The sequence below is a fragment of the Oncorhynchus kisutch genome, linkage group LG30 (genome assembly GCF_002021735.2).
Source record: "Oncorhynchus kisutch isolate 150728-3 linkage group LG30, Okis_V2, whole genome shotgun sequence".
NCBI classification, from domain to species: Eukaryota; Metazoa; Chordata; class Actinopteri; order Salmoniformes; family Salmonidae; genus Oncorhynchus; species Oncorhynchus kisutch.
The window spans coordinates 40392477-40416261 of NC_034203.2; the positions used below are offsets into that span (position 1 = coordinate 40392477).

The 23785-nt window shown below is 43.5% G+C and overlaps 1 protein-coding gene across 3 annotated transcripts; it reads left to right on the forward strand.

Moving 5' to 3' along the window:
• Positions 1-1744: 1744 nt before the first annotated feature.
• Positions 1745-21807, forward strand: LOC109875146 (uncharacterized). 3 transcript variants are annotated; one of them, XM_031810571.1, is made up of 4 exons: positions 1745-3282; positions 7422-7500; positions 7537-8658; positions 20338-21807. In XM_031810571.1, exons 1-3 carry the CDS (start codon positions 1978-1980, stop codon positions 8568-8570), a joined length of 2418 nt encoding a protein of 805 aa, XP_031666431.1. In that variant the 5' UTR covers positions 1745-1977; the 3' UTR covers positions 8571-8658; positions 20338-21807. The 3 variants fall into 3 exon arrangements, with proteins under 3 accessions (XP_031666431.1, XP_031666432.1, XP_020322953.2); XM_031810572.1 differs by having other exon boundaries at positions 1745-2598; positions 2650-3282; positions 7422-8658; XM_020467364.2 differs by having other exon boundaries at positions 7422-8658.
• The last annotated feature ends 1978 nt before the right edge of the window (positions 21808-23785 follow it).

Consider the following 23785-nt stretch of genomic DNA (forward strand, 5'->3'; position numbering starts at 1 on the left):
AGAGAGAGAAAGAGAGAGAGAGAGACACACAGAGAGAGAGAGAGAGAGAGAGAGAGACACACACACACAGAGAGAGAGAGAGAGAGACACACACACAGAGAGAGGGAGAGATAGAGAGAATTGTGCACATAGCTGAACTCAACATTGGGGTTTGGCTCAGCCCCTCAGATTGCATTTGGCCAGAGATTTTGGCCAGAGATGTAATGCCCAAGGTATGTAAGTGAAGTCAAGGGAAATATACTATACTGTCCACACCGTATGTTTTAAACAGAGTTACATTTAGTTGAACTGTGAAGATGTACATTGTTGCTTTACTGTAAACTCAGACCAGAGAGAGACATCAAAAGAAAGAGAGGGGGAAAGAGAAAGAGAGAAGGAAAGAGAGCGAGAGAGAGAGAGAAAGAGAGAGAGAGAAAAATAGAGAGACAGAGTTGTGTTAAAACCCTCCCTCTACAGGAGTGTGCCTCTGTCTTTTACTCCGAGGCGTTCAGCCATGCAGTGTGGCTGATGAAACCCCTCCTTTCTCAGCCTCCTCCTCCTCCTCCTCCTCCTCCTCCTCCTCCTCCTCACTTGGCGGAGGATTCCCTGACTGGCTCTAACCAGGCTGCGTTTAATTGACGAGTGCCAGGCTGTAGTCGCCGAGCGAGGAGGATTAATGAGCTTAGACAGCTCTGACGTACTGATATTGACGACAGAAACACAGAGAACTGGATCTCAGGTGGAGGAGAGAGACAGAGGTGACATTCAGGTACAGGCGACTGTGTGAGAGAATGAGATCAGAGAGTGAAAGGTGTAAAAATAGGAGAAGGGGAAGGGAGGTAACGAGAAAAGGAGGAGGAGAGGAGGGGAAGGAAACGGGAAATGGACAACCAAGTTAGGGAGAGAGACGGGAAGACTTCAGCAGCAGATGAGACTGAGGAACGAAACGAGGGAGAGGTAGAGAGAAGGAGAGAGAGCGAGAGAGCGAGAGAGCGGGGAGGGAGGTGGAGAAGAAGGGGCCCCCGAGTAGGAGAGAGGGCTGCAGGGTGAAGAAAGAGTGGGAGAAAAGTTGGAAAAGTAAGAGAGGGGTCAGGGGAAAGAAAGGAAAGAGAAAAACAAGTAGAGGAGAGAAAGAGAAACAACAGGAAGACTAAAGGGGGAGGGGCGTCGTAGGTTAAAAAAAGAGGCAAAGCTGAAGAAAAGTGTGGGGGGGGCGCGTTTGCGGTGGAGTCAGTCGTAGCTAGATGAGGAAAACAGTTAGAGTGAATGACTAGGTTGGAGTTAGAGAACAGCAGGGAGGAGAAGGAAACCAGTTGTGTTTTTAAAGGTATTTTCCACAGCAGTCAGCCTCTACTCCGGACGGACCGTTTTAATTCTGAAATGTACTCAGACAGCACACGGACGGGACACTATGGACTCATTCATCAAAACAATAACGACTACTGCTACTGCCGCCACGGTGTCCATTACGGAACCACGTTGTTCCAGGGAGGACCAGGGGGAGACAGACCACCACCCATACGCCCAGACCATCCAGACCACCCAGCATCACTGGACCTCAGGGAAGACTTCCAGCTTCCTCCTTTCCCTGTGGAGACCGAGGATATAGAGCCTGGACTAGAGAACGGTGAGAGAAGTGGAGGAGGAAGAGGTGGTGGAAGAGGAGATGGAGGAAGAGGTGGAGGAGGAGGAGGAGGAGGAGGCAGACAAGAAGGTGAAGGCAGAGGAGGAGGAGGAGGAGGTGGTGGAAGAGGAGATGGAGGAAGAGGTGGAGGAGGAGGCAGACAAGAAGGTGAAGGTAGAGGAGGTGAAGGCAGAGGAGGAGGTGAAGGCAGAGGAGGAGGAGGAGGAGGCATTAAAGCTGAAGCTGGTCACACTCACAGGGCCCCACAGAGGAGGCCAGTGTTCACAGGGCAGGGTCAGAATGCCCAACCTCAGCCAGACCTATTTAGCCCTAGCCAAACCTATGACTACAACCCTGCCCAGTGGAGCTGGCCAATGGAGCCCTCAGGCCCTGGTCTGAGACACTATTCCCCTGTGAGAGAACAATGTGGCTGTGTGGGACAGGGTGGAGGTGACGCTGTTGGGACGGCGACCGGGACACACCCCTTTAACAACAGCAGACATGCGTCAGCCTTGTCACTCCTGGCGGACCCAGAGCCGGCACACAGACAGACTAGCTACAACTACGATCCAGAGGGGCGCAGGCAGGCTAGTTATGGAGTGGAAGAACAGATCTGGGGTCAGTCAAAACACAGACAGGCCAGCTGCAGCTACAGTTTGAGGCTAGAAAGACAGACTAGCTACGGTCCACAGGAACTACACAGACAGGCTAGCTACAGCTACAGTCCAGAAGACAAACCGATACACGGACAGACTAGCTACTGTCCAGAAGAACAGGTCTGGGATCAGTCGAAACACAGACAGGCTAGTTATAGTCCAGAAGACAAACCGATACACGGACAGACTAGCTACTGTCCAGAAGACAAGATCTGGGATCAGCCGAAACACAGACAGGCTAGTTATAGTCCAGAAGAACAGGTCTGGGATCAGCCGAAACACAGACAGGCTAGTTATAGTCCAGAAGAACAGGTCTGGGATCAGCCGAAACACAGACAGGCTAGTTATAGTCCAGAAGAACAGGTCTGGGATCAGCCGAAACACAGACAGGCTAGCCACAGTTACAGTACAGAAAGGCAGGACTGGAGATTTACTGCTGGTGGTCAACACGATCATTTGGACAGGTGTGTACCATTGGAACAAGGAAATTTACACTCCCACATGCCAAATGGATGCTGTGGCATTGGTGGTCCAAGTCCCAGGCCTGTGTCCTCTCGGGGCAGGGGAGATAGAGCTAACCACCAGGAGAGGACTACTAGATTAAAGGCTGGAGGAGTTGGAGGTGGGATAGGAGAAGACGGCTGTAATGGACGACATGTCCCTGCTGGCTCTAGCTCTGAGGGTTTGGTCAGGAAGAACCAGGGTTTGCTCCGGGAGAAGGAGGGTTCAGTCAGGGAGAAGGAGGGTTCGGTCCTGGAGAACCAGATTTCGATCCGGGAGAATAAGTGTGCGGTCCATGAGAACCGCGGTTCAACCCAGCAGAACCAGGGTTCGATCCGGGAGAAGGAGGATTCAGTCCAGGCGAAGAAGGGTTCGGTCCGGGAAAACCAGGGTTCGGTCCGGGAGAAGGAGGTTTCAGTCCGGACGAAGGAGGGTTCTGTCTGTGAGCAGATCAGACAGGTGGTGTCAGACCTGGAGGGGGTCCTGGGTGGTCTCAAACAAGTCCACGTGGAGATGAAGGAGGTAAGAAGCCTCTACTGTATGTTAACCTACAGTGAGCCTGGTCCCAAATCTGTATGTGTTTTAGCCAACTCTGACTGTTGTAGTAATTTTTTATTTTTTATTTTATTGGACATGTATTTATCTAGACAAATCAGTTAAGAAAAAATTATTATTTACAATGACGGCCTACCCCGGCCAAACCCTCCCCTAACTCGGACGACGCTGGGCCAATTGTGCTCCACCCTATGGGACTCCCGATCACGATCTGTTGTGATACAGCCAGGGTATGAACCCGGGTCTGTAGGGACGCCTCTAGCACTGCGCCACTTGTACCTTGGCTGGCTTCGCGAGCCACACTACATAACGCATGTTTATGTAAGCTTGGAAGTTCAGTGTGGCTCGCGAGGTTAACTAGTTGTCATGCTGTTCATGTAGTCTGAGAAGTTGACTGAAGCAAAAAGCTGATGAATCAATAGAAAATGGAATTAAATGGACAGTACTCCATTAAGCTTTGATAATTCATTACATTACCCTGCATAAATGCAATGAATGATTGAGGCATATCAATCTGAGTTCTGTCCATATCTAATTTTCTATGGAGTGTACTTAGGGGATCATACAACCAATTTTAAGGACAAGTTTTCGAGTGAGTGCCTATTATGAATGGTCATTGATGAATGGTATGACAAAAACAAACATGACAACAATAGTCAGAGGAGTTGGCTGAAACGCACACAGTGATCTGAGGACGAGGTCATGTTTGCCTTGAGTCCATGTGTATGTTTCAGTAGGGTTGTTTCAGTATGCTTACGTTAACGTTTGAAGTAAAGCAGACACTGATGGACCTATGAGTGTCCTCTTTCTGTTTATGGCCAATTCCACAGTAACAGAATGATGCTCAGACTCAGATGATTCTTCACTTTAAAATGGCAAACAAAAAAACAATGAAAACACATTTACTTGAAGAACTGGACAGAGGCAAAGTTTGGTAACAAAACGACGGTTTGTGCTGTTTGTGCTGTCATTCTGTTACCAAACTTGGCATCTGCACAGTTCTTCAAATAAATGTGTTTCCATTGGTATTTGTTTGGCACACTGTACATTATAAAGGGAAAAATCTGAGTCACAGCATTATTCTGTTACGGTGGAATAGCCTTCATGCATTCAGCTCTGTAGAAAAAAGGAATGATGCAGACTGATATGGAAGGAAATACTGTGGCACTGCTCATCATTTGAGTCATTTCTTGCAGTTGCATTGATTGAAAGCGATTCACATCGACCGTTTGGCTAAAAACCTGCTGCTGGAATTGATAGACACAAGAAGCACATTAAAGAGCCTGTCTTGAGACAGGTTGTTAACTATGCTTAGCTTTAATGGTGTCAATATGCAATATGCATTGCAATATGCTGTAAATTGTAAAACATTGTGAATGGCTCAATTGAAAGACTTGCGTTGTAAAAGAGACATGGTCCAGTATAACATAATGTGGTATAATGTATTAATATACTGTAGTAATGTAGTGTAATGTATCAATATGCTGTAGTAATGTAGTATAATGTATTAATATACTGTAGTAATGTAGTATGATGTAGTGGTAACAAATGTAGTAATGTAGTATAATGTATTAATATACTGTAGTAATGTAGTATGATGTATTAATATACTGTAGTATAATGTAGTGGTAACAAATTTAGTAATGTAGTATAATGTATTATTATACTGTAGTAATGTAGTATAATGTATTAATATACTGTAGTAATGTTGTGTAGTGTATCAATACACTGTAGTAATGTAGTATAATGTATTAATATACTGTAGTAATGTGGTGTAATGTATCAATATGCTGTAGTAATGTAGTATAATGTATTAGTATACTGTAGTAATGTAGTGTAATGTATCAATATGTTGTAGTAATGTAGTATAATGTATTAATATACTGTAGTGATGCAGTATAATGTATTAATATACTGTAGTAATGTAGTATAATGTATTAATATACTGTAGTAATGTAGTATAATGTAGGGGTAATGCATATAGTAGTGTAGTATACTGCATGAATGTACTGTGGTAATGTTGTATAATGTAATGCTAACTAATGTAGTAATGTGGTATACTGTATCAATATACTGTAGTGATGTAGTATAATGTATTAATTTACTGCAGTAATGTAGTATAATATAGTGGTAACTAATTTAGTAATGTAGTATATTGTTTTAATATGGTGTAGTAATGTACTATAATGTAGTGGTAACTAACATAGTAATGTAGTATACTGTGTTAATATAGTGTAGTAATGTAGTATGGTATAGTGGTAACTAATGTAGTAATTTACAATAATGTATTAATATACTTTAGTAATGTATTTAATGTTGTGGTAACTAATGTAGTAATGTAGTATAACGCAGTGGTAACTCATTTAGTAAGGTAATATAATGTATTAATGTACTGTAGTAATGTAGTATAATGTATTAATATACTGTAGTAATGTAGAATATGTAGTGGTAACTAACGTAGTAATGTAGTGTACTGTATTAATATAGTGTAGTAATGTAGTATGGTATAGTGGTAACTAATGTACTATGTAGTATAATGTTTTAATATACTGTAGTAATGTAGTATAATGTATTAATATAGTGTAGTAATGTACAATAATGTATTAATATACTTTAGTAATGTATTATAATGTTGTGGTAACTAATGTAGTATGTAGTATAATGTATTAATGTACTGTAGTAATGTAGTATAATATATTCATATACTGTAGTAATGTAGCATATGTAGTGGTAACGAAAGTAGTAATGTAGTATAATGTATTAATATACTGTAGTAATGTAGTATAATGCATTAATATACTGTAGTAATGTAGCATATGTAGCGGTAACGAAAGTAGTAATGTAGTATAATGTATGAATATACTGTAGTAATGTAGTATAATGTATGAATATACTGTAGTAATGTAGTATAATGCATTAATATACTGTAGTAATGTAGTATAATGCATGAATATACTGTAGTAATGTAGCATATGTAGTGGTAACGAAAGTAGTAATGTAGTATAATGTATTAATATACTGTAGTAATGTAGTATAATGTATGAATATACTGTAGTAATGTAGTATAATGTATGAATATACTGTAGTAATGTAGAATAATGTATGAATATACTGTAGTAATGTAGTATAATGTATTAATATACTGTAGTAATGTAGAATAATGTATTAATATACTGTAGTAATGTAGTATAATGTATTAATATACTGTAGTAATGTATTATAATGCATTAATATACTGTAGTAATGTAGTATAATGCATTAATATACTGTAGTAATGTAGTATAATGTATTAATATACTGTAGTAATGTAGTATAATGTATTAATATACTGTAGTAATGTAGAATATGTAGTGGTAATGAAAGTAGTAATGTTGTATAATGTATTAATATACTGTAGTAATGTAGTATAATGCATTAATATACTCTAGTAAGTACGGGTTAATCAACGAGGGGCTATGGAAAATAATGAATGACGTGGAAGGAGGGAAACACTAAGTGCTAGCGGAATGGAATGAACCTTCCACAGAGTTACATTATATTCCAGAGAACGCATAGAGCCCCAAGTTGTTTATCCCTTTTATAGCTTGGCTATAATTGAACACATTTGCTACTAGAAATGTGTTTGCCTGCAGGTAGAAATGTGTTCAAGTAGATAACACGTTTACTAGATAGCTAGATACAGTCCTTGATAACTAAACAAACAGACTTGCTAGTTTAGCTAACCATAAATAACGCATGCTCTAGAATGCCATTCAAGCCAATCAGAAACATGGTATAATGTAATATAATGTACTGGTAACTTATGTAGTATAATGTATTAATATACTTTAGTAATGTAGTATAATGTATTAATAACCTGTAGTAATGTAGTATAATGCAGTAATATACTTTAGTAATGTAGTAATATACTGTAGTAATGTAATATATTGACTCACTGTACTGTCCAGTAGATGGTCGAACAGATGTATTGTCTGACACCTAACAAGAGAATTCTGTTCTAAAATATAATAATTTATACATTGTCAAACAAAATCTAAAATTGCATGACTCTTAAAAAACATATATTATATGGTGACTATGTTTATTGACTCTGGGTCATCCTTTAGGTGGTCCAACAGATAGATCGTCTGACAGCTAACATTGACCTGGAAGAGGAAGAGGGATCATGTAACAAGTCCCCTAGTCGTGGTGACGGTCACCTCAACCCCAGAGACTGTAAAGGTGGTGACGGTCACCTCAACCCCAGAGACTGTAAAGGTGGTGACGGTCACCTCAACCCCAGAGACTGTAAAGGTGGTGACGGTCACCTCAACCCCAGAGACTGTAAAGGTGGTGACGGTCACCTCAACCCCAGAGACTGTAAAGGTGGTGACGGTCACCCCAACCCCAGAGACTGTAAAGGTCACCCCAACCCCAGAGACTGTAAAGGTGGTGACGGTCACCCCAACCCCAGAGACTGTAAAGGAGTCCTGATGTTCAACCAGGGAGACCAGAGACCACACTACAGAGACATGGACCGTATTGTCACCCAGAAGACTACTAGGGTCCAGGTACACACCCACTGGACTGGTACAGGGGACCTGGTCCACAACCATAAGACTCCTGGGAACCATGGACCACAGTGCAGCGACATGGATCATACTGTCATCATACATGACCCTCCTCCCGACCCCAGAGATGTCCCTGGGGTCCTGGTGTACAGACAGAAGACTAATGGAGATCAGGGAGTCTCCCTACTGTACAGACAACCTGACCATACTGTCACCATACGAACTAACTCCCTGTCTCCTGTCCTCACCGCATCTGTCATCAAGACCAACCGGGTTGGGGTCACAGCCCTGAGCCCCATGGGCCCTCTGAGCACCTCCAAAGACCCCAAACAGGACAGATGGGGGCTCAACGGACACCCTCCTCTACCCGGTCCAGGTAGAGAACTGAACCATGTGGCCCCCCAGACCCCCCCAGAGCTAGAAATGACCCCCTCCCTACCCCTGCCCCTATGGACTCAACTGTCTGACCCCACAGCCATGGTCGGATACAGTGTCCCCACTCTTAGGATTCAGAAATCTCCACTGTACCCCCGCCACAACGGACGGGTGGAGAGGCTCAGTAAGAGTCCGGCTCAACCAACCTACCCTGCCCACCCAGCACTGCCGGTCCTGCCACACCTGGCCCAGCCACCCTACCCTACCCACCCAACCCACCCTGCCCTGCCTCCCAGTGACTTGAAGACACCCCCCTACAACATGGTATGAGGGGACAGCCTCACTGCCATGGGGGCCTGGAACATATAATACAGGGACAGAACTACACTGATAAGTAGTCTGAGAAGGAAAGCTTGTGGTAAGTGTGTGTGTGTGTGTGTGTGTGTGTGTGTGTGTGTGTGTGTGTGTGTGTGTGTGTGTGTGTGTGTGTGTGTGTGTGTGTGTGTGTGTGTGTGTGTGTGCGCGTGTGTGTGTGTGTGTGTGTGTGTGTGTGTGTGTGTGTGTGTGTGTGGGTGTGTGTGTGTGTGTGTGTGCTAATGTTCATGTCACGAGTTCCTTCCTAGCAGTTCTTAGTCATGACTTCAGAGAAATAGAGAATTACATTTACACAGATTGACTCGTGGTTTACACAACCTGACTGCTGATGACGTGCGCGTCATGGTAGTATAACAGTTTGATTATACAAAAATAACATTTCAGCAGCCATATCTGTGAAGATGCAAGATGACTGTGTGTGTGTTTCTGTGTGTGTTTGTCTGTGTGTGTATCTGTTTGTCTGTGTGTGTGTGTGTCTGTGTGTTTCTGTATGTGTCTGTATCTGTTTGTCTGTGTGTTTGTTTGTCTGTGTGTTTGTGTGTGTGTCTGTGTGTGTCTGAATCTGTTTGTCTGTGTGTTTGTGTGTCTGTTTGTCTGTGTGTCTGTGTGTGTCTGTTTGTCTGTGTGTGTGTCTGTGTGTTTCTGTGTGTCTCTATTTGTCTGTGTGTGTCTGTGTCTCTATTTGTCTGTGTGTGTGTCTCTATTTGTCTGTGTGTCTGTGTGTTTATTTGTTTGTCTGCTGATGTTTATGTCACATTAGTTTCTGCTTCTTGCTATAGTCATCATGACTTCAGAGAAATGGAAAGTTTAAAAAAATGAGAGTTTAATCATTTATTGTAATGAGACACCAACCATCTGGGATAGATATTGGATACAACTGCCGCTAGTCTACCCTCTCTTTCGGTAAGTATTTATAGGATAACAGACATGACTATCTATCTGAGTCATTGGCAGGACTACAAAATAACTCCCCCACTCGTTTCTCCAGTTAGGACAAGATAGCGCCGACAGACACGGTCGCACTGTTTCCAGTTCCTAGCCAACTTTGCAGTATTTTTTTTGCATGTGTTACTTCTTACATTATTTGTTCTTGTATTATTACCTACAGCCCGGGAAATAACATTTGGATATTAGATTGATGGTCACTCACCAGATATTTGAGCAGATATCAGACTTCAAATCAAATCAAATGTTATTGGTCACATACACATGGTTAGTAGAAGTTAATGCGAGTGTAGCAAAATGCTTGTGCTTCTAGTTCCGACAATGCAGTAATAACCAGTAATCTTACCTAACAATTTCACAACAACTACGTTATACACACAGTGTAAAGGAATTAAAGAATATGTACATAAAGATATATGAATGAGTGATGGTACAGAGCGGCATGGGCAAGATGCAGTAGATGGTATCGAGTACAGTATATACATATGAGATGAGTAATGTAGGGTATGTAAACATATAAAAGTGGCATTGTTTAAAGTGGCTAGTGATACATGTATTACATCAAGATGGCAAGATGCAGTAGATGGTACAGAGTACAGTATATACATATGAGATGAGTAATGTAGGGTATGTAAACATTATATGAAGTGGCATTGTTTAAAGTGGCTAGTGATACATTTTTTGCATCAATTTTTACATTATTGAAATGGCTGGAGTTGAGTCAGTATGCTGGCAGCAGCCACTCAATGTTAGTGGTGGCTGTTTAACAGTCTGATGACCTTGAGATAGAAGCTGTTTTTCAGTCTCTCAGTCCCTGCTTTGATGCACCTGTACTGACCTCGTCTTCTGGATGATAGCGGGGTGAACAGGCAGTGGCTTGGGTGGTTGTTGTCCCTGATGATTTTTATGGCCTTCCTGTGACATCGGGTGGTGTAGGTGTCCTGGAGGGCAGGTAGTTTGCCCCCGGTGATGCGTTGTGCAGACCTCACTACCCTCTGGAGAGCCTTACGGTTGTGGGCGGAGCAGTTGCCGTACCAGGCGGTGATACAGCCCGACAGGATGCTCTCGATTGTGCATCTGTAAAAGTTTGTGAGTGTTTTTGGTGACAAGCCAAATTTCTTCAGCCTCCTGATTTTGAAGAGGCACCGCTGCACCTTCTTCTCCACACTGTCTGTGTGGGTGGACCAATTCAGTTAGTCCGTGATGTGTACGCCGAGGAACTTAATACTTACTACCCTCTCCACTACTGTCCCGTCGATGTGGATAGGGGGGTGCTCCCTCTGCTGTTTCCTGAAGTCCACGATCATCTCCTTTGTTTTGTTGACGTTGATTGTGAGGTTGTTTGAACTTCCAGAGGTTGCTCTATTCATCCCGCGGGCTGCACCAATACGCTGACACCGGAGAAGACGAAGAAGAAGTCCGAGATAGACTCAGGCGGTGTATTACTCGCTAACGGTCAGTCCCTAGACAATAGAGTCGACGAGCTCAGGGCAAAGATCTCCGTCCAGAGAGATATCAGGGACTCTAAACGTAGTCTGTTCATACAGTGCCTTTGGAAAGTATTCAGACCCCTTTCCACATTTTGTTTGGTTACAGCCTTATTATAAAATTTATTAAATAGCTTTGTTCCCTCAATCTACACAATACCCAATAATGACAAAGCAAAAACAGGTTTTTATAAAAAAGAAAAAACTTGTATTTACATAATTATTCAGACCCTTTTCTCAATATTTTGTTAAAGCACCTTTGGTAGCGATGACAGCATTGAGTCTTCTTGGGTATGACGCTACAAGCTTGGTACACCTGTATTTGTGGAGTTTCTCCCATTCTTCTCTGCAGATCCACTCAAGCTCTGTCAGGTTGGGATGGTGAGCGTTTCTGAACAGCTATTTTCAGGTCTCTCCAGAAATGTTCGATCAGGTTTAAGACCGGGCTCTGGCTGGGCTACTCAAGCACATCGGAGACCTGTCCTGAAGCCACTCCTGTGTCGTCTTGGCTGTGTACTTAGGGTCGTTGTCCTTTTGGAAGGTGAACCTTTGGCCCAGTCTGAAGTCCTGAGTGCTCTGGAGTAACTTTTCATCAAGGATCTCTCGGTACTTTGCTCCGTTCACCTTTGCCTCAATCCTGACTAGTCTCCCAGTTCCTGCTGCTGAAAAACATCCCCATAGTATGATTCTGCCACCACCATGCTTCACCGTAAGAATGGTGCCAGGTTTTCTCCAGACGTGACGCTTGGCATTCAGGCCAAAGAGTTCCATCTTGGTTTCCTCAGATCAGATAATCTTGTTTCTCATGGTCTGATAGTCTTTAGGTGCCTTTTGGCAAACTCCAAGTGGGCTGTCATGTGCCGTTAATTGAGAAGTGACTTCTGTCTGGCCACTCTACCATAAAGGCCTGATTGGTGGAGTGCTGCAGAGATGGTTGTCCTTCTGGAAGGTTCTCCCATCTCCACAGAGGAACTCTAGAGCTCTGTCAGAGTGACCGTCAGTTATTGGTCACCTCCCTGACCAAGACCCTTCTCCCACGATTGCTCAGTTTGGCCAGGCGGCCAGCTCTAGGAAGGGTCTTGGTGGTTCCAAACTTCTTCCACTTAAGAATGATGGAGGCATCGGGTCTCCCGAATGGCACAGTGTTCTAAGGCACATCGCAGTGCTAGCTGTGTCACTAGAGATCCTGGTTAGAGTCCAGGCTCTGTAGCAGGCGGCCGCGACTGGGAGACCCATGGGTCGGCGCACAATTGTCCCAGTGTCGTCCGGGTTAGGGGAGGGTTTGGCCGGCAGAGATGTTCTTGTCCCATCGAGCACTAGCGACTTCAGTGGTGGGCCGGGCGCACTAAGCTCAGGGTCCTGGGTCTGAACACCTCCCTGTGCAACTGGGTCATGGACTCCTGACGCCCCCCCCCCCCCCCCCCCCCCCCCCCAGGTGGTGAAGGTAAAGCAACAACACCTCCGCAACGCTGATCCTCAACACATGGGCCCCACAGGGGTGGGTGCTCAGCCCCCCCTTATACTCCCTGGTCACCCACACACGTCTCCAACTCAATCATCAAGTTTGTTGATGACATAACAGTGGTAGGTCTGATTACCAACAACAATGAGACGGCCTACAGGGAAGAGATCAAAGCCCTGGTGGAGTAGTGCCAGGAAAATAAGTCTCCGTCAATGTCAACAAAACGAAGGCTCTGAATGAGGACTACAGGAGACAGCAGAGACAGACACTCCCCCATCCACATCAAAAGTGAAGAGGCGACAGAGTTCCTCTGTTCAGTGTCTTTTGCATCTTAATCTCTTCTTTTTATTGGCCAGTCTGAGATAATGCTTTTTCTTTGCAACTCTGCCTAGAAGGCCAGCATCCCGGAGTTGCCTCTTCACTGTTGATGTTAAGACTGGTGTTTTGCAGGTACTATTTAATGAAGTTGCCAATTGACGACTTGTGAGGTGTCTGTTTATCAAACTAGACACTCTAATGTACTTGTCCTCTTACTCATGTAACAGTATAACTTTAGACCGTCCCCTCGACCATACCCGGGCGCGAACCAGGGACCCTCTGCACACATCAACAACTGACACCCACAAAGCATCGTTACCCATCGCTCCACAAAAGCCACGGCCCTTGCAGAGCAAGAGGAACTACTACTTCAAGGTCTCAGATCAAGTGACGTCACCGATTGAAACGCTATTTAGCGTGCACCACCACTAACTAAGCTAGCCCTTACACTCACCCCCCTTTTGACCTCCTCCTTTTTCCGCAGCAACCAGTGATCCTGGTCACGGCACCAATGTAACAGTAAAACTTTAGACCGTCCCCTCGCCCAAACCCGGGCGCGAACCAGGGACCCTCTGCACACAGCAACAACTGACACCCACGAAGCATCGTTACCTATCGCATCACAAAAGCCGCGGCCCTTGCAGAGCAAGGGGAACTACTACTTCAAGGTCTCAGAGCAAGTGACGTCACCGATTGAAACGCTATTTAGCGCGCACCACCGCTAACTAAGCTAGCCGTTTCACATCCGTTACACTCAGTTGTGCACCGGGGCCTCCCACTCCTCTTTCTATTCTGGTTAGAGCCAGTTTATGCCTTTCTGTGAAGGGAGTGGTACACATCGTTGTACGAGATCTTCAGTTTCTTGGCAATTTCTTGCATTGAATAGCCTTGATTTTTCAGAACAAGAATAGACTGACGAGTTTCAGAAGAAAGTTATTTGTTTCTAGCCATTCAGAGCCTGTAATCGAACCCACAAATGCTGATGCTCCAGATACTCAACTAGTCTAAAGAAGGCCAGTTTTATTGCTTCTTTAATCAGCACGACAGTTTTCAGCTGTGCTAACATAATTGCAAAAGGGTTTTCTAATGATCAATTAGTCTTTTAAAACAGTAAACTTGTATTAGCTCACACGACGTGCCATTGGAACACAGGAGTGATGGTTGCTGATAATGGGCCTCTGTACACCGGTGTAAACATTCCTTTAAAAATCATCTGTTTCCAGCTACAATAGTTATTTACAACATTATTTTTTTATTTATTTTACCTTTATTTAACCAGGCAAGTCAGTTAAGAACACATTCTTATTTTCAATGACGGCCTGGGAACAGTGGGTTAACTGCCTGTTCAGGGGCAGAACGACATTAACAATGTCTACACTGTATTTCTGATCAATTTGATGCTATTTTAATGGACCAATTTTTTTTCTTCTTTCAAAAACAAGGACATTTCTATGGTGACCCCAAATTTTTTGAATGGTGTATGTAAATATATACAATGGCAAGAAAAAGTATGTGAACCCTTTGGAATTACCTGGATTTATGCATAAATTGGTCATCAAATTGGATCTGAACTTCATCTAACTCATTATCCTGGGGGTTCACATACTTTTTTTGTTGTTGTTGTTTTTTTGTGTGAATTTTACCCCGTTTTCTCCCCAATTGTTTGTTAGTAGCTACTATCTTGTCTCATCGCTACAACTCCCGTACGGGCTCGGGAGAGACGAAGGTTGAAAGTCATGCGTCCTCCGATACACAACCCAACCAAGCCGCACTGCTTCTTAACACAGCGCGCACCAGCCGCACCAATGTGTCGGAGGAAACACCATGCACCTGGCACCATGCACCAGCGACTCCTGTGGCGGGCCAGGCGCAGTGCGCGATGAGACAAGGATATCCCTACCGGCCAAACCCTCCCTAACCCGGACGATGCTAGGCCAATTGTGCATCGCCCCACAGACCTCAGAGTCTCTGGTGGCACAGCCCTTAACCACCTGGGAGGCCACCACATACTTTTTCCAACCTACACTGTGAATGTTTAAATGATGTCTTCAATATAGACAAGAAAAATGCAATCATTTGTATGTTCTTAGTTTAAGCACAATATGTTTGTCTATTTTTGATTAAGTTAAAATCAAATTTGATGACCAATTTATGCAGAAATCCAGGCAATTCCAAAGGGTTCACATACTTTTTTCTTGCCACTGTATATATACATTGCTCATTTTGACCATTTGTATTTTTTCCTTCTAGATTATGTGTGTATTGTTTTCATATTTATTATTACTAGGTATTACTGCACCGTTAACATTAGAAACACAAGCATTTAGCTAGGTATTACTGCACCGTTAACATTAGAAACACAAGCATTTAGCTAGGTATTACTGCACCGTTAACATTAGAAACACAAGCATTTAGCTAGGTATTACTGCACCGTTAACATTAGAAACACAAGCATTTAGCTAGGTATTACTGCACCGTTAACATTAGAAACACAAGCATTTAGCAAGGTATTACTGCACCGTTACGGCTAGAAACATAAGCATTTAGCTAGGTATTACTGCACTGTTAGAACTAGTAGAAACAGAAGCATTTAGCTAGGTATTACTGCACTGTTAGAACTAGTAGAAACAGAAGCATTTAGCTAGGTATTACTGCACTGTTAGAGCTAGAAACACAAGCATTTCACACACCTGTGATAAGTTATGAAAGTCTATGTTCGCAACCAATAGACTTTGATTTGATTGAAAGTTTTGTTTACGTCCAAAATGGCACCCTATTCCCTTTTTAGTGCACTATTTTTGACCAGGACCATTGTGCTGTAGTCCAAAGTAGTGCACTATATAGGGAAAAGTTTGCAATTTGGCAGGTAGTCTTTGTGTCATTCACAGAGGTCACATTTGTGAAGATAGTGATCTATTTGGCAACAATCAAACATCACTAATTAAAGAATTCTTGCCATTTCAATTAATTGAAGTTATAGAAGTCTCAAAAGTTTTACCTCACAATTGAGAAAAAGGACAAATTATAAAGAGAGAATGTTCCCGTTTGTGTGAAATACCTCCCTCTTGTGCAGAATATGTGTAATTGCAATTTAGTTTTTTCTGGCTTGTGCCTAATTTCTGTGAATTGGGCCAAGCACAATCTGGTTTTAATTATCAAGCCTTTGGACAGATGCCAGAGCAGAGTGAGGCAAACCAAAACGTTAGCTTGTTATATTTCAAATGTTCCCATAAACATGAGCACTTCTAGACATCGTTCAAACATGGCGAGAGCCAAGGCCCGCGGGACTATAGCGAACCACTCCCATAGGGAGAACTCCCGTGGGGGCTATAGCGAACCACTCCCATAGAGAGAACGCATGCGGGGCTATAGCGAACTCCTCCCATAGAGAGAACGCCTGTGGGGGCTATAGCGAACTCCTCCCAGAGAGAACGCCTGTGGGGGCTATAGCGAACTCCTCCCATAGAGAGAACGCCTGTGGGGGCTATAGCGAACTCCTCCCAGAGAGAACGCCTGTGGGGGCTATAGCGAACTCCTCCCATAGAGAGAACGCCTGTGGGGGCTATAGCGAACTCCTCCCAGAGAGAACGCCTGTGGGGGCTATAGCGAACTCCTCCCAGAGAGAACTCCTGTGGGGGCTATAGCGAACTCCTCCCAGAGAGAACTCCTGTGGGGGCTATAGCGAACTCCTCCCAGAGAGAACGCCTGTGACTTCATGTTAAAGCTTTCAAAATAGGCTTTGAAATATCGTAGAAGTATATTAATTCTGTGCAGATATCGTTTATTGTAAATCACTTGTAACTACGCAATTGTGATTTAATTTTATGACAGTGTATTTGGTGTATTCTGAAAACGCAGTCTGTTTAGACTATTATCAGTTGAAAAAGGCTACAGTGAAAATATAATTAATTCCATTGATTTTCTTTTCTATTATGTCTTCTCTATTCTTCCCTGCTGTTTTATCCTCTTCTCTCCTATTTCTCTCCTATTTTCTCCTGCTTTCTCCTGTTCTCTCCTCTTCACTCCAGTTCTCCCCCTTTTCTCCTCTTTTCTCAATTTGTCTCCTGTTCTCTCCTGTTCTCTCTAGCTCTCTCCCCTTCTCTCCTCTTCTCTCCTCTACTCTCCTCTTCTCAAGAGTTCTCTCCACTTCTCTCACCTTCTCTGCTCGTCTATCCTCTTCTCTCTTGTTCTCTCCTCTTCTCTCTTGTTCTCTCTTGTTCTCTCCTCTCCTGTTCTCTCCTCTCCTCTCCTGTTCTCTCCTCTCCTCTCCTCTTCTCTCTTGTTCTCTCCTATTCTCTCTTGTTTTCTCCTCTCCTGTTCTCTTCTCTCCTCTTCTCACCCCTTCTCTCCCCTCCTCTCCTCTTCTCCCCTGTTCACTCCTCTTCTTGCCATTTCTCTCCTATCCTCTCCCTTTCTCTCATCTTCTCTCTTCTTTTCTTCCGTTCTCTCATCTTCTCTCATTTTCTCTCCTCTTCTATCCTGTTCTCTCTTGTTCTCTCCTGTTCTCTCCTATTCTCTCTTATTCTCTCCTCTTATCTCCTATTCTCTCTTGTTCTCTCCTGTTCTCTTCTCTTCTCTTCTCTTCTCTTCTATCCTGTTCTCTCCTCTTCTATCCTGTTCTCTCTTGTTCTCTCCTGTTCTCTCCTATTCTCTCTTATTCTCTCCTCTTATCTTCTATTCTCTCTTGTTCTCTCCTGTTCTCTCCTCTTCTCTTCTCTTCTCTCCTGTTCTCTCCTGTTCTATCCTGTTCTCTCCTCTTCTCTCATGTTCTCTCCTCTTCTATCTTGTTCTCTCCTGTTCTCTCCTCTTCTCGCCTGTTTTCTCCTTTTCTCTCCCGTTCTCTCATCTCCTTTCATCAAGGTAAGCACGCACAGAAGACAATTACACTACTGTACGGAAGCTTGGCAAAGAAAGTTAGGTGGAAATGTTGTTAACTACAGCAGAGAAGAGATGCAGAGAACAAGAGAGAACAAGAGAGAGAACAGGAGAGAACAAGAGAGAGAACAAGAGAGAGAACAGGAGAGAACAAGAGAGAGAACAAGAGAGAACAGGAGAGAACAAGAGAGAACAAGAGAGAGAACAGGAGAGAACAAGAGAGAATAGGAGAGAACAGGAGAGAACAAGAGAGAACAGGAGAGAACTCTCTGGTTCTCTCTTGTTCTCTCCTGTTCTCTCCTGTTCTCTCTTGTTCTCTCCTGTTCTCTCCTGTTCTCGCTTGTTCTCTCCTGTTCTCGCTTGTTCTCTCCTGTTCTCTCCTATTCTCTCTTGTTCTCTCCTGTTCTCTCTCTTGTTCTCTCTTGTTCTCTCCTGTTCTCTCTTGTTCTCTCTCTTGTTCTCTCCTCTTCTCTCTCTTGTTCTCTCTTGTTCTCTCCTGTTCTCTCTTGTTCTCTCCTGTTCTCTCCTATTCTCTCTTGTTCTCTCCTGTTCTCTCTCTTGTTCTCTCTTGTTCTCTCCTGTTCTCTCCTGTTCTCTCTTGTTCTCTCTTGTTCTCTCCTGTTCTCTCCTATTCTCTCTTGTTCTCTCCTGTTCTCTCTCTTGTTCTCTCTTGTTCTCTCTTGTTCTCTCTCTTGTTCTCTCTCTTGTTCTCTCTTGTTCTCTCTCTTGTTCTCTCCTGTTCTCTCTCTTGTTCTCTCTTGTTCTCTGTATCTCTTCTCTGCTGTAGTTAACAACATTTCCACCTAACTTTCTTTGCCAAGCTTCCGTACAGTAGTGTAATTGTCTTCTGTGCTTACCTTGCCTGTGTCCCAACTGGATCTCTATTCCCTATAGGCACCAGTGGAGGCTGGTCGGAAGGAAATATAAGAGGACGGGCTCTTTGTAATGGCTGGAATGGAATGAATGGAAATGGAAATATGTGGTTTCTATATGTTTGATGAGTTTGATTCCATTCCATTAATTCCATTCCAGCCATTACAATGAGCCTGTCCTCCTATGGCTCCTCCCATCAGCCTCCACTGATAGGCACAACTTTTCCCCCCCGGCTCATCCAGCTACAGTAGCAAGGCTGAATGAGTCATGATATCCCAAGGACACATAGCTAACCCATGAGTTTATTCTCCTTCACTTCATCTATTCTAAAGTATAAACTGGGTGGTTCAAGACCTGAATGCTGATTGGGTGACAGCTGTGGTATATCAGACCTTATACCACGGGTATGACAAAACAGTTATTTTTAATGCTCAAATTACATTGGTAACCAGTTTATAATAGCAATAAGGCACCTCAGGGGTTTGGGCATTGGGAAAATATACCACGGCTAAGGGCTGTGTCCAGGCACTCTGTGTTGTGCCGTGCAGGGGAACAGCCCTTTGCCATTTGTATATTGGCCATATACAACACCCCCTTGGGCCTTATCGCTTAAATATCCATCACTACATTAAGACTGAACAGTACAGAAATACCTCTATGGAATGGAAAATCCAATATATATATATATATATATATATATATATATATATGTATATATATATATATAACAATATTTTGAAAATATTGTGTGATATTGTGCTATACGTTGTGCTATATATTGTGCTATATGCCGGCTTCACTGTGGAGATGGATCAGAAATTACTACTCTGCTTTGCTCTTTGCAATTTTGTTTTTTGTTCTTCCTCCTCCTTGTACCCCTATTTTTTACAGTACTGTACCCTGCATCTCACAAACTTGTCCTTTGTCTCTGTGATACTGTAATTCTTGTTCTTTGTTGATATGAACCTGCAACCAGTCAAAATCTATTGAGCAGTCAGTACTGTTAATAAATGGAAAGCACAATGTTCAGGGCCATACAATGTGTCCATTGTACAGTATACAGCCTACAATGCACTTTACTACAGTATCCATTCTCAGACTTTCTCCTTCCCACCTTCAACAACCTGTTTGCTCTCTGAACTGGCTTATATTGGTTGTGTCGCATCATTTGAAACGGTTAAATCAATTTTGAGTGGTTGTGTTCAATCAATGACATGTGTTCTCTATTTGTATTTGATTGTTGCCACTTGTGTTTACCAGTATGGATGACATGTGCATTAGAGTGCAGAATGTGTTTACCAGTATGGATGACATGTGCATTAGAGTGCAGAATGTGTTTACCAGTATGGATGACATGTGCATTAGAGTGCAGAATGTGTTTACCAGTATGGATGACATGTGCATTAGAGTGCAGAATGTGTTTTGAGAATGAGAATGTGTTTAGAGTTTTGCTGAAAAGTCTAAGTGAGATCTGCAAATTGTGTTTTACCATGTGAAATGGTTTAAGGTATTGACAACAGACTGCATAATTAGCTAAATGAGTCCAGGCAACTGAGAACTTTGTTCAGACAATGGGTTTTAGTGTTTTAGCAATTGAGAAAAACTGTAAGTGCTTTACACCACTGCCCCAAACCTTCTGGGGAGATGCTGTTGATGCGTCATTTAGCCAAACAGTTTACATCATTCATTGAAATGACCATTGACCATGGGTTGTACGTATTGCAGATTGGCCTTTTGAATGCTGTGTTTTTCTCTTCCTCAGGAGCCCTGACGTGGTGAAGAGATGTCAGTCAGTGGTGGACACGGTCAGTGGTGGACACGGTCAGTGGTGGACACGGTCAGTGGTGGACACGGTCAGAGCTCGCCCTGAAGAGGGGGCTATTTCCAAGGGAAAACGCTCCAGACAGACAGGAGGGGAATTCCACATGAAAGCCTGCGATGCACAGGCCTTGAGACGCACAGTATGAAGCAAGCACTTCAACATACATTAACATGTATGTGTGGTGTCTGGGGGGTTGGCAAAAACTCAAGACAGCAAAAACTGACGGTGTCACATTTCTTACCTTTGTGTATGAAATAAAGATAGCAGTGACCTAATAATTGGTATTAATATTGATTTGAAATGTTTTATGTTCTGTTCTGGCACCGATGTGTGTTTCCATTCTCCTTAGCTGTCTCTATTCCATGGTATTCCGTGTCTAAACGGCCTTTTCTGCACCTGAAATTACAAGTTATTCCCTAAATAGTGCACTATGTTTTGATCAGAGCCCTATGGGTCCTGATCAACAGTAGTGGACTAAATATGGAATAGGGTGTCCTTTGGGACCCTGTCTTTATGCTATGGAACAAACTACTGCATGTCAGAATCATCTGCAGGTAGGCCTGCTACCCTCTCTGTCTCTCTGTTTATTAAAAATGGTGTCTGAGAGTTTCACCACTTCTCTCCCAGAGCCCCTACAGATAGGATGAGACACCCCCCTGTCTTTGGCTGCGTTTATACAGGCAGCACAATTCTGTTACTTTTTCCACTAATTGTTATTTTTGACCAATCACATCAGATCTTTTCACATCAAATATATTTTTCTGAGTTGATCTGATTGGTCAAAACACCAATTTGTGAAGAAAAAAAAAAGATAGGAATTGGGCTGCCTGTGTAAACGTAGCCCTGTTTCCTCTCTCACCACAGAACAGCTCTGTTTCTCCTCTCTCCTCTGTTGACGTCAAGCCCAGTTTCCTCCCCTCACTCTCGTCTCCTCCACCCTCACTGCAGAACAGCTCTGTTTCTCCTCTCTCCTCTGTTGACGTCAAGCCCAGTTTCCTCCCCTCACTCTCGTCTCCTCCACCCTCACTGCAGAACAGCTCTGTTTCTCCTCTCTCCTCTGTTGACGTCAAGCCCAGTTTCCTCCCCTCACTCTCGTCTCCTCCACCCTCACTGCAGAACAGCTCTGTTTCTCCTCCTCAAGCCCGGTTGACTGATAACCAATGTACTGAGTCTGTACCACTACAAAACTGATAGAGAGACTTCATCACGGTGTTATGTAATTCCGGACGGATTCTTGCTTGCTTGAACGCCAATAATTCAGATACACATGAAAACATGAAATGAGGCAGGGAATCGGTAGAACATCACTCAGAGATGCACAAAAAAACAGTATAACATTCAAAATGGGGTGAACCTTTCCTTTAAGCAAAATCTGAATAAAATGTTTGAAATCTTCCAATTACTAAGAAACCATCTCTCATCGTATTCATTGGTTACGCCTGTTTGGGAATTAACCTGCTCTCATATTTCAAAGTTGTTTGACTGTTCTACTTTTCTAATGTTTTTTGGAGCTGTTTTCCCACCGACACATGATTAGGTGTGTGAAGACAGGCCAGACAGGCTCAGTTCAGAATGAAAAAGAGAAAGCTTGTCTTCAAAAGCCCAGCTCTACCCAGAGAGTATGTCTGCGGTACAGTGTTGGATGTTGGATGTGCTGAATCAAAGCCCCCCCCCCCCCCCCCCCCCCCCCCCCCCCCCCCGCCGCCCCCCCTGGGGGCTTTGAACGAGTAGCTCGGCTGTGACCTTTCAGCCAAGGCTGTCTGCATATATCTCCTCTATTCACTTCATCAGCCACATGACACTAGCTGGGAGGCTGCAGCCTGTTGAATGTGTCTCCTCTGTAAACAGTGAAAGACTGGTATGTCTGGAACCAAGAACAATACTACGAGACGAACGACTAGGAATAGGGTACTATTTGGGATGAACATAGACTTTCTCTATAACAGCTACTGACGTCTGTTGGACTGTTGGTTTCTTTCAGCCAGAACTAACACAGGAGTAGACTGGATATCAGGATACCCTGCTGAAGCTGTTAATACTGCAGATGTGGATGAACAGGAGGATATTCTTACTTACTGTTGGCTGGGTCTGGTGTCTGGGGAGCTTCCAACCAGGGGAAAAGTACAGCTTCCTGGGTAGTTAGATCTGTCTGTATGTCTGTCTCTGGCACTCTGTCTGTACACCAGCCCACATCACTGCACGACACATAACATTGGCAGTACAGTACAGTGTTTCTAAACCATTTCTGTACCAGTGATTGGTCGAGACATGGTCCTCCTCTTTTTGTTAATCAGCTCGTGTTTAAAACAAATACAACATGTAAAACCACCACTGGAGATACAACTCACCACTATATCTGTTCCTCTGGAGATACAACTCACCACTATAACTGTTCCTCTGGAGATACAACTCACCACTATAACTGCTCCTCTGTCTGGAGATACAACTCACCACTATAACTGTTCCTCTGGAGATACAACTCACCACTATAACTGTTCCTCTGGAGATACAACTCACCACTATAACTGTTCCTCTGGAGATACAACTCACCACTATAACTGTTCCTCTGGAGATACAACTCACCACTATAACTGTTCCTCTGGAGATACAACTCACCACTATGACTGTTCCTCTGTCTGGAGATACAACTCACCACTATGACTGTTCCTCTGTCTGGAGATACAACTCACCACTATAACTGTTCCTCTGTCTGGAGATACAACTCACCACTATAACTGTTCCTCTGGAGATACAACTCACCACTAGAACTGTTCCTCTGTCTGGAGATACAACTCACCACTATAACTGTTCCTCTGTCTGGAGATACAACTCACCACTATAACTGTACCTCTGCCTGGAGATACAACTCACCACTATAACTGTTCCTCTGTCTAGAGATACAACTCACCACTATAACTGTACCTCTGCCTGGAGATACAACTCACCACTATAACTGTTCCTCTGTCTGGAGATACAACTCACCACTATAACTGTTCCTCTGCCTGGAGATACAACTCACCACTATAACTGTTCCTCTGTCTGGAGATACAACTCACCACTATAACTGTTCCTCTGTCTGGAGATACAACTTACTACTAGAACTGTTCCTCTGGAAATACAACTCACCACTATAACTGTTCCTCTGTCTGGAGATACAACTCACCACTATAACTATTCCTCTGGAGATACAACTCACCACTATAACTGTTCCTCTGTCTGGAGATACAACTCACCACTATAACTGTTCCTCTGGAGATACAACTCACCACTATAACTGTTCCTCTGTCTGGAGATACAACTCACAACTATAACTGTTCCTCTGGAGATACAACTCACCACTATAACTGTTCCTCTGTCTGGAGATACAACTCACCACTATAACTGTTCC